At 45.4% G+C, this 14,371-nt stretch overlaps 1 protein-coding gene across 1 annotated transcript in view; it reads left to right on the forward strand.

The window, feature by feature from the left end:
- CARHSP1 (calcium regulated heat stable protein 1) overlaps window positions 1–7,216 on the forward strand; it is a 56,761-nt gene extending 49,545 nt beyond the window's left edge. Inside the window, exon 4 of the mRNA XM_084640782.1 lies at window positions 5,546–7,216. Coding sequence (XP_084496908.1) covers window positions 5,546–5,708 — 163 coding nt within the window. The 3' untranslated portion in view covers window positions 5,709–7,216. The remainder of the gene's footprint in view (window positions 1–5,545) is intronic.
- Window positions 7,217–14,371: the final 7,155 nt, after the last annotated feature.

The raw sequence follows: 14,371 nt of genomic DNA on the forward strand, positions 1-14,371 counted from the left end.
GCTGGACACTTGCTGTTCTTACTGGTTGGGCGTACTCACAGAGACCTCCATTTTGGAGTACGGTCACCAGGAGTTAATTTTGCCTTGAACAGCATGCCAAGGCAGTTCGGAGCAGAATTAGGATTTTTAGGATCATACTGGTAAAATGTAAATGGATTCTAACATTGTGGAAGGAGAAAGCAGCAACTAGCTTTGTCCATTGGGTTAATTAACTTAAAAGAGCTTGGGTCAGAGTAAGTCCAGCTTTATTAAACTGACAATGTATGGATTACAATGATGCCAGCTTCTTGTTCTCTGTGTGGGCACCCAGTGGGCGAATAGCTGTGTGGATAGAAAAGGTAAGATGGTAATGGAGAGCATAACCTTCAGCCTCTGTACCCATCCCATTCACTCTTCTCCCTAAGACATAGTCTGCACTGCAGGCAGGTGCAGCTCTCATGTTATGTACATGTTGGTGCACATGCTCTGGATTATTAGGAAAAGCTTTCTGTTAATGTGCACCTGGTTTCCCTTTCATCTCGAGAGCTAGCCACATACATGTAACTATACGTATCGTTCAGATTTTCTCGCTAGTCAAACATCAGTACAAAATAATAAACCAATAGATGTTACCACTGAGGGTAATCTTTTTTCTTTTTTTTTTCCACTCTGCGTGGACAAGAACACAAGAGACTTGATTGCTTGCTCTGTTGCTCGTGTACTTAGCACGTTGCTGCTGTGTTCAGGGTTTGCAGGAGGCAGTTAAAATCCTTTCCGTCTAAGGCTAGTTGTCAGTGTCTCTTTTGAATGCCTCAGCATGCACAGAGTTTAGATCGATGTCACCTGCGTTCAGAAAAGTTTTTAAAGCGAAAGCTGACCCCTATTTGCGGAGCAGCTCCTTCAGCCAAACCGACGACAAGGCTTGGGAATGGCACCAGTTTGGATTGAAGCCTGTAAAGCAGTGATGTGACTGCATGCGCTCAACACCTAGCATGCGTGTGTCAGTGAGATGGAGGTGCTTTTGGCTGTCGGGATGATGAATAGATGCTGCTTTGTTTCCAATCCTTTCTAACTCTGCAGCTGTTGCTTTATAAAACGTTGCCTGGAGTTGGCAGAGTGTGTTTGAAGCCCCATGGAAAAGAATGCATCACTGCTCTTTGCTCCATTGCTTCCACTGGTACAGGTTGACCATATCTTTTCTACTTATATTTTCTGTATGCAGGTGATGGAGTCTTGAATTAATGGTTTTGGTCACTGTTTTAGGTATTTTATTCTGTCACCTGGAGCCCCTTACCAGGGGGCTGTGTGTATTTAGTGGTTGTGCACCAGTGCCTTTCACTGAATGGCATTTGGTCTGCTCAGGTGCATCTCTAAGCCCCAGGGACATTGGCGGACAAAAGAGAGTGTGAGTTTTGTTGCCAGTAATAGCTAACGGGGATTCTCTGTTGGCCCAAATAATAGAAGCCTATGGGCTGTTTGGAGCTGAGGGTCCTCAGGTTTGTTCCTCCTGCACATACATGATAGGGTGTGACAGTGGAGTTATAGCAAAGCTGCTGATTTTGTTACAGCTTATGGGCAATTGGCATTCACCGTTGTGCCCAGACTACATCTGGGATAGCATGGCCCAGTGCTGAGTCCTTTAGGTAAGTTATATTCCCCTCGGGTACTTATTGTAAAAATGCCATCCCCAGACGGGTAGTGATGAGTGGAACATGAGTCTTCTGTTTGAATGACTCAGGCTGATTCATATCAGGCTTATCATCTCTAAGAGTATGGCTACACTGCAGTAAAACCCCTGTGGCTGGCCCGCATCAGCTGACATGGGCTGTGGGACTATAACATTTCAGTGTAGATGTTCACGCTTGGGCTGGCTCTGGGACCTGCAAGTGGGGAGGGTCCTAGAGCCTGGGCGCCAGCCCAAGGCTAAATGTCTACGCTGTAGTTTTGTAGCCCCAGAGCCCAAGCCCCACATGGGCCAGCCGCAGGAGTTAAATTACAATGTAGATATACCCCTTGTCATAAATATAAAGGGAAGGGTAACCTCCTTTCTGTGTACAAAACTATAAAATCCCCCCTGGCCAGAGGCAAAACCCTTTCACCTGTAAAGGGTTAAGAAGCTAGGATAACCTTGCTGGCACCTGACCAAAATGACCAATGAGGAGACAAGTTACTTTCAAAGCTGGGGGTTGGGGGGGACAAAGGGTCTGTGTCTGTCTGTGTGATGCTTTTGCCAGGAACAGAAAAGGAATGGTGTCTTAGAACTTAGTAAGTAATCTAGCTAGATATGCGTTAGATTATGATTTCTTTAAATGGCTGAGAAAATAAGCTGTGCTGAATGGAATGGATATTCCTGTCTTTGTGTCTTTTTGTAACTTAAGGTTTTGCCTAGAGGGATTCTCTGTGTTTTGAATCTAATTACCCTGTAAGGTATTTACCATCCTGATTTTACAGAGGTGATTCTTTTACTTTTTCTTTAATTAAAATTCTTCTTTTAAGAACCTGATTGTTTTTTCATTGTTCTTAAGCTCCAAGGGTTCGGGTCTGTGTTCACCTATGCAAATTGGTGAGGATTTTTATCAAGCCTTCCCCAGGAAAGGGGGTGTAGGGCTTGGGGGGATATTTTGTGGGGAAGACGTCTCCAAGTGGTCTCTTTCCCTGTTCTTTGTTTAACACGCTTGGTGGTGGCAGCAAAGGGTTCAAGGACAAGGCAAAGTTTGTACCTTGAGAAAGTTTTTAACCGAAGCTGGTAAGAATAAGCTTAGGGGGTCTTTCATGCAGGTCCCCACATCTGTACCCTAGAGTTCAGAGTGGGGAAGGAACCTTGACACCCCTAGTTGAAGAGCAGCGACAAAAGCTGCATCAGCTCATCTGTCAGTGCTCATTAGCTCATTCTCTGAATTTCCCCACAGCACCTATCGTTCTTCAGTGATGCTCAGATTAACCCTTTGACACGGGGACTTTGGCTTTCTGGTGCCCTGTACCACAGTGCTAGTGCTGTGATGCTGCATTGACAGTCAGGACATCTCACATTTGTATCTAAGCCCCTGGGAGCAGCTTGGAGCGCCATGTACGTAGTAAGAGTGTCTTGTTGGGTCACATTGGAAGTGTTTGGGACATAAAGGCACAAGGCAGACTGGATGCCAGAGGGGTGGTAGCCATTTCTTTTGAGCACTTCCAGTGGTTCCACTGAGGATAGTTTCAATAGTCTCTGCTTTCAAGAAGCTACTTGTACCCACTCTCTACGGCAAGCTCCTGGAGCCAGGAGATGTCAAGTCTCAAATAGTCATATGGTTAGTGTGATCAGAGGCAGATTAAGATTTACTGGGGCCCTGGACACAAAGAACTTTTGCCCTGCCCCCCCTCCTCCCCCCTTACCCAGGTTCTGGCGCTCCTGCGGGGGGGAGTGGGGGGCCAATTGGCCAGGGCCCCTGGGCGTGGGCCCATGCATTAATCCACCACTGAGTTTGATGCAGCTGTGAGTTGAGAGGGCAGCCTGGAGCCATGGGAGGTAAAGACCAGTTGGATCAGGCTGTGTGGGGAAGGTGCATTGAATTTGGTGGAGCTGGTATTAAATCATAATGGAAGACTTTACTTAGATTTCCCCTGGGAAAGCTTTTTCTGCCTTATGTTGCCATTCCTTATTGCTGTAAAAGGCTGATTTTACACAGGGATTGCTTCTGCAGAGGCTCTGTGTTGACTGCTTTGCTCCATGCTGGTCTGTCTGGAGTTGTATTCCCGTGGGAAAGAGGAGCTTTTCTGCAGCTATTTTTTTAACCTATATGGTAGGAAAATGTGTGGCTGAGAGTTGGCTACACAATTATTATTAATCACTTGGGCTCCCACAGCCTTCAGGGTTGAAAAGCTATAAGCCCAGCTTCCTGCTGTTTTTGCTTTATTAGTGGCAGGCTGCTGGAAGGAGGGAAGGAGGGGTCCTTGGAAAAGTTTGTAGCAGTCAGTGGAAAAAGTGGTGGGTTAGTAACCTTTAACGTTCTCTATGGCTGACCCTGATATTGGGAACTAGGAGGAGGAGATACATTATTTCCAGGCGGGTTCTGCTTGGATTGCATACAGTAAACAGCTACCAATTAATAAGCTGACTATGCAGCTTTGGGTGTACTTGCTCTGAGGCCTCTGTACCCACCTTAACGCTGCTGATGAATGGCAGATAAAGGGAGCGAGTGTTGTCAATGGAAGTTGAAAATGGCTCAGCATTTGCCTGTTCCCTGAGGCCCATGTTTAGTATTTTTTGCACAGCGTAAGGCTTTAGAGGAAAAAACTCTAAGGCATTTGACACTCTCTTGTATATTAATTTCGATGTCCATTCTGTTCCCTGCCAAAAACGTTGAGGGAATTAAGGTTGAGAGTACATCTCCGTAACTTAAGGGTAAACATAATCACCGGGATGTTGTAATTCTCCCAAAATCCAGGAGTGGAGATGATGCTTAAAAGAAATCCAACCAAGTTAAGGTAAGAATGACACATTTAAGGGTTAGGCAACCTATAATTGTAGACTGCCGTGATGCCATGGAATAATCGTACGGTTATGACTTGAGGCATTGAATCAACTGATTCAGCATCAGACCTTTCCCCTCAGGGTGTGACTACAGGGCAGAGGGGAACACGGCCTGGCCCCGCTGCAAAAAGCTGGCTTGAGATGTGGAAAAGGTGGGAAATATCTGTATTTCTGGAAGAATAGATGTGACAGAGTTTCCCACCTCACTAGGGTGTGAAGGGGTTAATGTCTTTCCTGGAACAGGGTACTGGGGAAGAAGTCACATGGGCTGGAGGCATCTCTGGAGTGGTGAATGCTCAAGACCCCTCAGCAACTGAACCTAGCCCTTGGAGACACAGTGGAGGACAGCGATCCGTCATTAACTTTTAATGACTGGCAGCCAAACATGTGGCACCAGCACAGCTGCAACTTGAAACCAAGACCCTGAGGTGTCAGCTCGCTGGAATAAGAATTTGGCTGCCAAGTGCAGTATGGCAAATTGAGTCCTAGATGCTCTGGGCTAGAGGCAGGGTGTACTGCTAGCATGGACATCTGTGTAAGCTTCGCTCTCCCATTCTCACCTTCCCGTACTGTGTTCAGTTGACTAGTAAGTGCTGGCTTGTTTTTGAGAAGGCCATCCTATGTTGCTGCAAAACGTCTGCTGGTTGTATGGTTCCCAACAAGGGGTAAGTCTCCAACAGGGGCATAAAGTCCTTTGGACTCGTTGGAGAAACCACAGCAAGAAACAGAGTCATGCAGCCAGAGCCCCAGTCTTGGAGTGGGCAGAGCCATGAGGCTCTCCCTTGCAAAAAGTGAAGGCCTAGGGCAGAGCGCTAATGGGGTATACTCCCAGAAAGAGTGTATAAAGGTCAGAGGCCTGGTAGGCCCTGGGGATCTAAAGATAGGAATTTAATCTGAAAGAAAAGTGCGGGTTATAGAGTTGATGAAGCAGCTGTTACAGAGCAATAGCAGAAGTGGTACAACTAATTATTCTGCAAGTGCCAGAATACATTTACCTGGAGCTCTCTTCCCCCCCCCCCCTTCTTTTTTGTGTGTGTGTTTTTCCCTTAACAGTATTGAAGGAGAATATGTTCTGGTGGCTGGCGATGAAGTCACCTACAAGATGTGCTCTATTCCACCTAAGAATGAGAAGCTGCAAGCTGTAGACGTGGTCATTACCCATCTAGCACCTGGAACAAAACACGAGACCTGGTCAGGGCATGTTATTAGTTCCTAAGTTATCCCGCATGAAGCTGTATCATCGAAGACACTCAACAACTGACTTTCACGTGAGACTGACAAATGAATATTTTGCATATTGAGTGGGAAAACTGTTAATAAGGTAGGAGTTGGCCAAATTACCATTTTTACAATAGGCACGATACTTAAAAACAACATACAAACTCTAAGGGAAAAAAATAGCTTAAGGAAATTTCCATGCCGGGTGTGTCTGCTTTTGTGATCTGTGACTTGAGTGATAGTGGATGCCCAAAGGTGTTAGGAACTCTAACTAAAACAGATTGGAGTGATAAGATTTTCTATCAAAATGGCAGCACCGAGGGACATGCTTAGAGACCCAGTATCTACCTGTAACATATTGTTCCCTTTGGCTAAATTTCTGTAAATGTGGTGAATGCTCAGGCAGCAGAATGTCAGCAGAATACTGCTAAAAAGTCTCAGAGTAAATGTACTTGTGAGAGAGAGAGAGAGAAAGAGAGAGAGAGAGAGAGACATTCGTTGCTGCAATTTCTTTTCTTCACAAGCTAAATAACAAGCACATTGTACAGTCTTAATCTGACAGCTCTCAGTTTTGACAGCACCTTCTGGTTAACTGTCAGGTGGAACAGTTGCAAATTAGCTAGCTGCAGGAGTGTGGAATTGTTAGCTTTATTAAATGTGGGTTGTTTGTGCATTTACTTGTGTGCCTTGATGGGTGATTAGCAACAGATTTACAGACCAGTAGTTACAAAAGTAGGTTGCTTCGCACTAAGCAGTAGAAAAGCAACAGAGGTGGGAGTGGTTCACAGCCTCTGATAGTGCCTGAATTTAATGAAATCTTTAAACTGCCTTGATTTTTTTCATATATACATGTTTGCGAGAGTAGTTAGTGTCTACCATGGCTTGTTAGCATTTACAGAGTCACGGCAGTTGCAAAAAAGCGAACTCTGCCGTGTTCAGATCACTGTATATAAAACGCTGTGTGAATTATTTAGTAGCTTGAGTGAGAGAGCCTTGTAGTGGATTCTGCGTCCTGCTTTCCTGCCAAGCCTGCTCAGTGCTGTGTAGTGCTGCGGCCACCACCTAGAATCTCTTCTCCACTTCTGTTCCCACAGGCTTTCGCGCAGACAAACCATTGTAACTGTTCATTTCTGCATCGGCTCTGCAACTGCTTGTCCTCCGTAAATTTTCCAAATGAAGCATTGTCCCCCCACAGAGTGAGCAGAAATTAAACCGGTTGAAATGAAACTCTCTTCTCTTAGTTACGTGGCATTTGCCTGTTCACTATAGTAACAATCAGGACTTGTGCTGTTGTGGAATGCATGAAGATGCTATTTCACAGAGAAAAGTGAAATGGCCCAAGCCATTTCAACCTACAGTGATTTAAAAGAAAAGAAATGTGAAGGTTAATAATTACTGTGATATTTCGTTTCACTTTTAATTCATCTATATTGTACTGCTTAGTTTGTAAGCTACTTTGAGTTTTAAACCTGTATTTGTTGTGGGTTTAATATGCTGTAGATTGTAGATTAGCATACACTGCTTCCTTCACAATAAAAGTTTATTTCATAACTGGTTGATAAGTTATCATCGGTATACTCACTCACGACCTATTCTGTATTTAAGACTAGTACTAATTAAAAGTTTGTGTGTGTGTGTGAGTGAGTGAGAGAGAGAGAGAGAGAGAGGTGAAGTTCACAAAAATCACTTCTGTGCAATATCAAATTATGGGTGTTGGAAAATGAGTAACTTTACAGTTTCCTAGCTGGTGAAAACATTAGTTAAATCTAGCAGTTGTGTAGGTTGACTGACCTCTGGTGTATTTTATTAGAAGACTTTAGGTTTTAAGTAAAATCTGTATTCTTTTTCAGGTGTTTACTTGATAATCACAAAGCTTGTTTATTTATGATCACTGCACTCATGACCAGTGAGACTTGCTGTCTGCAGGCTATAACTAGATCAGGCGTAACATGTTTAAGACCCAGCCCACAAAAACACAATGTAATCAACTTGTGTTTGTAGAACAGCCACATTGGTGACTATAAACATGGTGCTTGCTACGTTTTGATATGTAATTGTGCATGTGAGTTTCAGCCCTGTGTAGACATCAGTCTGTCCTATTTAGGGCTTTACTTGCCCTCTGCAAAGCACTTTGACAGCATATGAAGGGTTAGCTTCAATATCAATAGCCTACACTACGCTGAATGAGATGTTGGGTTTTAAGAAAATGTTGTAACTATTTTCCTTATTTTTGGATGTCAAGCTGCACTCATTTATCCCCCCAGGAACACAGATGTCAGTGTTCCCAAGAGCGCGCTGGTCCAAGGTTCAATTGTTGATAGTAGGTCACATTTTAAACGGTAGTTCTAGAATAGCTTAGCAATAAATTGTGATCTAGTAATAACAGTGTGTGTGTGGGAGGAGGGGTGCGCACACGCCAGCCACAAGGAAACCAGGTGGCTCTGTTGTTCTGCCTTCTGTGTAAGCCACTAAGCTAAGGCAGGGGATGCGGGTTGTTCACAGCAAGAACTCAATATTAACTTCACTATGGAATCCCGCAGGTCTAGTGGAAAGCGCCCATCTCCCCACCCCTCTCTCTCTCTTCCCACCTCTATCTAACAGCACAGATTCCTCAGCCCCGCACAGAGGAGTTCAGCTAGAGGGGCCAGAAGAAAACTATGCCACAGAGGTCTGATGTTTTCAGGTACTTTTCATTCCTGGTTTGTAATTTATTTTATCAGAACATGGAGGTTACATGAGTGAATTTCTCTGCAGTCCCATGACTGCAGTTTTTCTTTAAGGTTCTCCATTGTAAGGGATCTGCAGCCCTTTGCACGAGGAACAACACTTAGTCGCATACGCTCAGGAGTGGAACCCACCAGCTGTTCACTGTGGCGCATTACTGCGGCATCCTTATTGCTTGAGTCTGCTATTTGCTGACTTGTTTTCCACCTCAAGGGTTCTCAGTCAGCAAATTCAATAGCTAATGGTCTGCCATAAGATTGTTTCAGAGTTACCATCAGACCCTGTCCTCATGGCCGCACAGCAAAGGGCTGGATTGTGGAGGAAAGGTACCATCATGCTACTGGCATGGGAGCCTTAAAGCTCTTAATCAGTGGCAGGGGATGGATCAGTTGATGTTGCCTGCACCTGGCATTGGCCGCTGTTGGACAGCAGGGCACGGGGCTAGATAAACCATTGGTCTGACCCAGAATGGCCATTCTTATGTAGAATTTAAAGCTGCTTTGCAAGCCACTTTCAGTGCCTGAGAACTTTGAGAGGCAGAACTGGCTCCCTGACAAGCCTCCCCCACACGGAGCAGAGATTGGCACAGAGAAAATCGAGCCCATCTTGTGAACGGGCTGAACAGAAAGTAAAATAAAAATGCTCTTAGTAATCTGTGAGCAACAGCAGCTGGAGGCTATCAAATAAGGGAAGGATCTTCTCCTTACATAGTAATCTGATTGTAGTTTGGCTGAAATGTTTCCTAGGAAATCTGTACAACTAGGGTTTGAACTGTTGTAAAAATCAGAATCTTCTTATTATGGCTTCCTGTCTTTCTTAACTCAGCAATTGAGTCTTGGTTTTTTCCTTTGTTTAGTTATTTTATTATTCGTATTTCATTTCATCCCAGTTGTGGTTTGAACTGGAGTTTTCCCTCCCCCATTTTTTCTTTAGGACCCCTGCTTTTGGTCCATTAGCACTCCGGCTTATGCAGAAGATTCTGGGGTTTAAGCCCTGCCAGACTTGCCCAAGGTCTTTTCCTCCCTCGTGACAGACATTTGAGTTACCTCCAAGACACTCAGGTCTCGTCAAAGTGTAAGGTCGTACAGGGTTTAAAGGCAGGTCTCGGAAGGATAGAGCTGTCTGAAACGCCCTCTAATGGAATGCTCACTAGCCCCGATGGGTTCCACATTGGCCTCTACATCCCAGGCTCTGCCAGTGACTGTTGCAGCTTAAGCAGCACCTTTAGAGACTAGGACACCGAAGAAGCCTCTTTCCCACACCTGAGAAATGTGGAGGAGGTGTAGGTCAGCCCCTTAAATCCTACTCTAAGGAGACTTCATGGCCCTCAAAGGCTCCAGCTAAGGCTCTATCTGATTCCAGTACTGAGCCAAAAAAGCAGGGTGCAGAGAACTCTTCTAATAGACAGGACAGGGAGCCTTCTTCCTCGGTACAGACTGACACCTCTTGGCACCAAGATGCACCTGGCCCTTCTACGCAGGCTTGGATACCCTCACCTTCCGTGCAGAGCTCTGAGATCAGAGCGTGGCTCATAGATGGTTCTCGAGCATGGAGCTAACCTGCTTCAATAAAGTCCAATCAATCTAGCAGAAAACCTAGTACTCGCAAAATTTACCTTCAAAAGTAAACTGCTTCCATTCCTGGTGTTTTCTTCGAAATGTCTGATGCGTAAGAAGAGTGCTCTCCCACGATCCTAGTATGACTGAGGTCCCAGGGGAGCCACACTGAGGTTACTCAATTAGGGCAAACAATCCCCAAAGCTGATGGATATTCCAATACTTAGATTTACAAAGCCTGCACAAAAAAGCTCCAACAATACCCTTACTGGTTGCACAGAAGCCAAAACACAGTTCTCTTAAAACAACCCAGCCATGGGCTTCCACCCAGCCAAGTCAAATATGAAAGTTCTACCAATCCCAAAGGATCAGACACATCACCTCCCAAGTTAATGAATATTTCAGATCTTACCCAACTAAACTAACATTGAAAAAGAAGAGAGAGTGAGTATTGGTTAAAGGATCAATATACATACAGACATGAGTACAGTTCTGAGATCAGTTTCGTAGTAGAGATAGTGCATGCTGGAGTTAGAGTTCTTAGAATTAGTCCAAACATTCAGGCCACTCTTCATAGCCAGGGTGATCCAGGTGGGATTGAAGATCTCAGTCTTACAATTTGAACTTCCCTTGCATAAAGCAGATCTGAGATAAAAATGATCAGGACCTAACGCATCAGGACCTAAGCATCACCGGTAATTAGCTATACCGATTAACATAAGACAATTGCCTTAATCACTATGCTGCTATCACTATATTTACAGTTAAACGTTAAGATCTCTGAATTAGCAGAATACAGCATAGACAGGAACTGTTTGTTTGATTACATATATATGTTAAGAGGTTGACAACATAAAGACTGCAGGATGCTTAATCCTTTCTGGCCATGTGGCACACCTAGACTGCCTGTTGGATTTAGAAACAATGGGTTCAGTCAGAGTACATTTGGTTGCCCACACTACTACAGCCAGATGGCAGCGAGGTTTACACAACTTATTTTCTCCCTGTATAGCCCAAGTGAGACTTTAATGTGGGGCTCAGTGCCCTGAGGAACTCTCCTATCACCTTTGAACCAATGGCTTTCCATTCTTTCCTCCACCTCTCCCTCAAGAGTTCATTCCTTGGAGCAGTGCTTCCCAGAATTGGGACGCCGCTTGTTCAGGGAAAGCCCCTGGCGGACTGGGCCAGTTTACCTGCCGCGTCCGCAAGTTCAGCCGATCGCGGCTCCCGCTGGCCGCAGTTTGCTCCTCAGCCCGCATCGCTTCCTGCAGCCCCCATTGGCCTGGAGCAGCAAACCGCGGCCAGTGGGAGCCGCGATCGGCCGGACGCGGCAGGTAAACAAACCAGCCTGGTCCACCAGGGGCTTTCCCTGGACAAGCGGCGTCCCAAGGTTGAGAAACATTGCCTTGTAGCCATCATTTGGCTAGATGAAGGGGAGCACTCAATGCTCTCAGGGTAGACCTGCCATTTACTACCTTCTGTAGAGAGAGGGGATTACACTGTGTCCCCATCCTTGCTTCCTCCTTGAAGTCTCTATTAATCACACAAGCTGCCCACCAGTGATCAATGGTTCCATGTCTAGTTGGCAGCCGGTATCAAGTGGAGTGCCCCAAGGGTCGGTCCTGGGGCCGGTTTTGTTCAATATCTTCATAAATGATCTGGAGGATGGTGTGGATTGCACTCTCAGCAAATTTGCGGATGATACTAAACTGGGAGGAGTGGTAGATACGCTGGAGGGGAGGGATAGGATACAGAAGGACCTAGACAATTTGGAGGATTGGGCCAAAAGAAATCTGATGAGGTTCAATAAGGATAAGTGCAGGGTCCTGCACTTAGGACAGAAGAACCCAATGCACCGCTACAGACTAGGGACCGAATGGCTAGGCAGCAGTTCTGCGGAAAAGGACCTAGGGGTGACAGTGGACGAGAAGCTGGATATGAGTCAGCCGTGTGCCCTTGTTGCCAAGAAGGCCAATGGCATTTTGGGATGTATAAGTAGGGGCATAGCGAGCAGATCGAGGGACGTGATCGTTCCCCTCTATTCGACATTGGTGAGGCCTCATCTGGAGTACTGTGTCCAGTTTTGGGCCCCACACTTCAAGAAGGATGTGGATAAATTGGAGAGAGTCCAGTGAAGGGCAACAAAAATGATTAGGGGTCTGGAACACATGAGTTATGAGGAGAGGCTGAGGGAGCTGGGATTGTTTAGCCTGCAGAAGAGAAGAATGAGGGGGGATTTGATAGCTGCTTTCAACTACCTGAAAGGGGGTTCCAAAGAGGATGGCTCTAGACTGTTCTCAGTGGTAGCAGATGACAGAACGAGGAGTAATGGTCTCAAGTTGCAGTGGGGGAGGTTTAGATTGGATATTAGGAAAAACTTTTTCACTGGGAGGGTGGTGAAACACTGGAATGCGTTACCTAGGGAGGTGGTAGAATCTCCTTCCTTAGAGGTTTTTAAGGTCAGGCTTGACAAAGCCCTGGCTGGGATGATTTAACTGGGAATTGGTCCTGCTTCGAGCAGGGGGTTGGACTAGATGACCTTCTGGGGTCCCTTCCAACCCTGATATTCTATGATTCTATGATCTATCCCAAAGCCTCATGCCACCAGAGAGGAAACCAGCCTACCTACGCTAGATGACAGAAGGGCTCTCAGCTGATACCTTAAGACCTCCTGGGCCTTTCCTAGATCGTCTGCAGCGAGGATGAAGGGACAACCTAGTTTGACTCAAAGACCATCAAAGCGGGTTTTGCATTGCAGTTTAACCTGTTATGAATCTGCTGGGATGCAGCCCCATCCCGCCTGCAAAGGGCCAGCGTATTCAACTAGCACTCAGTCCACAGCTAAAGTTCTACTGAAAGATGTCTCAATAGCAGAAACCTCTGGGACTGCGCCTTGGTCTTCCATTCACATTTGTCAATCATTATGGCAGTTTCGCTGCTGCTGCGCTCCTCTGAACAGTCTTGCCTCCTTGAGATGTTTTGTCCTTATGAGTGCTCCAGTACCTGCTGCTCACGTGAGCAAGCCTCGAGTGGCGGTGGGGCCGCGCCTCCCCTCCTTTAGCGTTGCAGAGACTGCTTTGCATTCGGCGGGGGCAAGTGCACGGGTGACACAGGGGTGCGCCCCCAGAGATGAAACATCTTGAACTCTGACCTCAATAGCAAAACGCTCACTGCTCAATCTTTATTTACGAAGGAAGAAAACTTGGCATGTTACAGCTCGCCCTAGAGCACATTTATTATGTGACATCATCCAAGGCTGTGTCAGATAAGTCTCTTGAATGGTGGGCTGAGAAACACAGGAAGGGTTGGAACTTCCTAAAGTTTTTTTTAAACCATATTCTAGAAAAGGGATTGGCAACAGCAGCGCGCACGCACACAAAAAGGGAGGGGCGAACAGAGTTTAGTTCTTTGCTAGTGAGACTAATAGGCCCGGCTGTTCCTTTTTAAAAAGGGAATTTCAATGTGACTGCAATGCTGCTAGAATAGACACAAGAGAGAAAAGAGCAACACAGGCAAACTCAATTATTTTGTGTCAAGGTCCAGACAACATAATACAAAAATACTAACGCTACTGTCAGTCAAAAGTTACGGGCAGTCTGGTTATTGACTAGCCCTGCCATAGATGACAAATTCAGCCCAGTTCTCTTAGGACGAGGTCACTTCAGCAATAATAGGCAGTATTTCCACTCACTAAGCTGCAGAGTGTTACGATGAGGGTCCATTTGCATATATAAGGCAATGAAAAAATGGTAATACTGTAACATAACTAGCCAGTCAAGACTCTGCTACAAGACACGTGAACCACAGCAGTAACTGAAGATTATTAAAATATGGGGCTGCAGTGTTCTCAATGCAGCTGCCTATGGCAGTCTTTCCAGTGACTTCAATAAAACTTGCATTGCCTTTTGACCAATGAAATTAGTCTGAGACTCAACTAACCCCACCTGGCACATTCTGAATACTTGGTCAGCTTTAGTCATATCCTGTTGAGTGGTTTGTCTGCAAGCTGTTTTTTGTTTACATAGAGGCTTATTTGTTTGCATGAGACAAAATTCGGTAGCTAACCTGTTTCTCAGTGAGTTGAAGGCTTCAGCTCACAGTAACAAATAGTAACTTGCATCCCAGGTTTGCCAACTTTCATTTAAGCTTCATACAAAATCTAAAATAGTTACTGTTAGGGTGAAATGTAGTGTGAACAATTTGTTATACAGGGAAATGATAGTATGTTTAGTGCTGCAACAAACACTCTAGGATCTGGTCTTAGACCAAAATGTACAGTGTAGGCAACATTCCACTTTGCTACTATCAATTGCTGCTTCAACTTGTTATTAAATATACAAACCCATCTCTCTCTTGGTACAGACTAGTTTGCAAGGCATGA

The sequence above is a fragment of the Lepidochelys olivacea genome (assembly GCF_965140295.1).
Source record: "Lepidochelys olivacea isolate rLepOli2 genome assembly, chromosome: 10".
In the NCBI taxonomy this organism is placed as follows: Eukaryota; Metazoa; Chordata; order Testudines; family Cheloniidae; genus Lepidochelys; species Lepidochelys olivacea.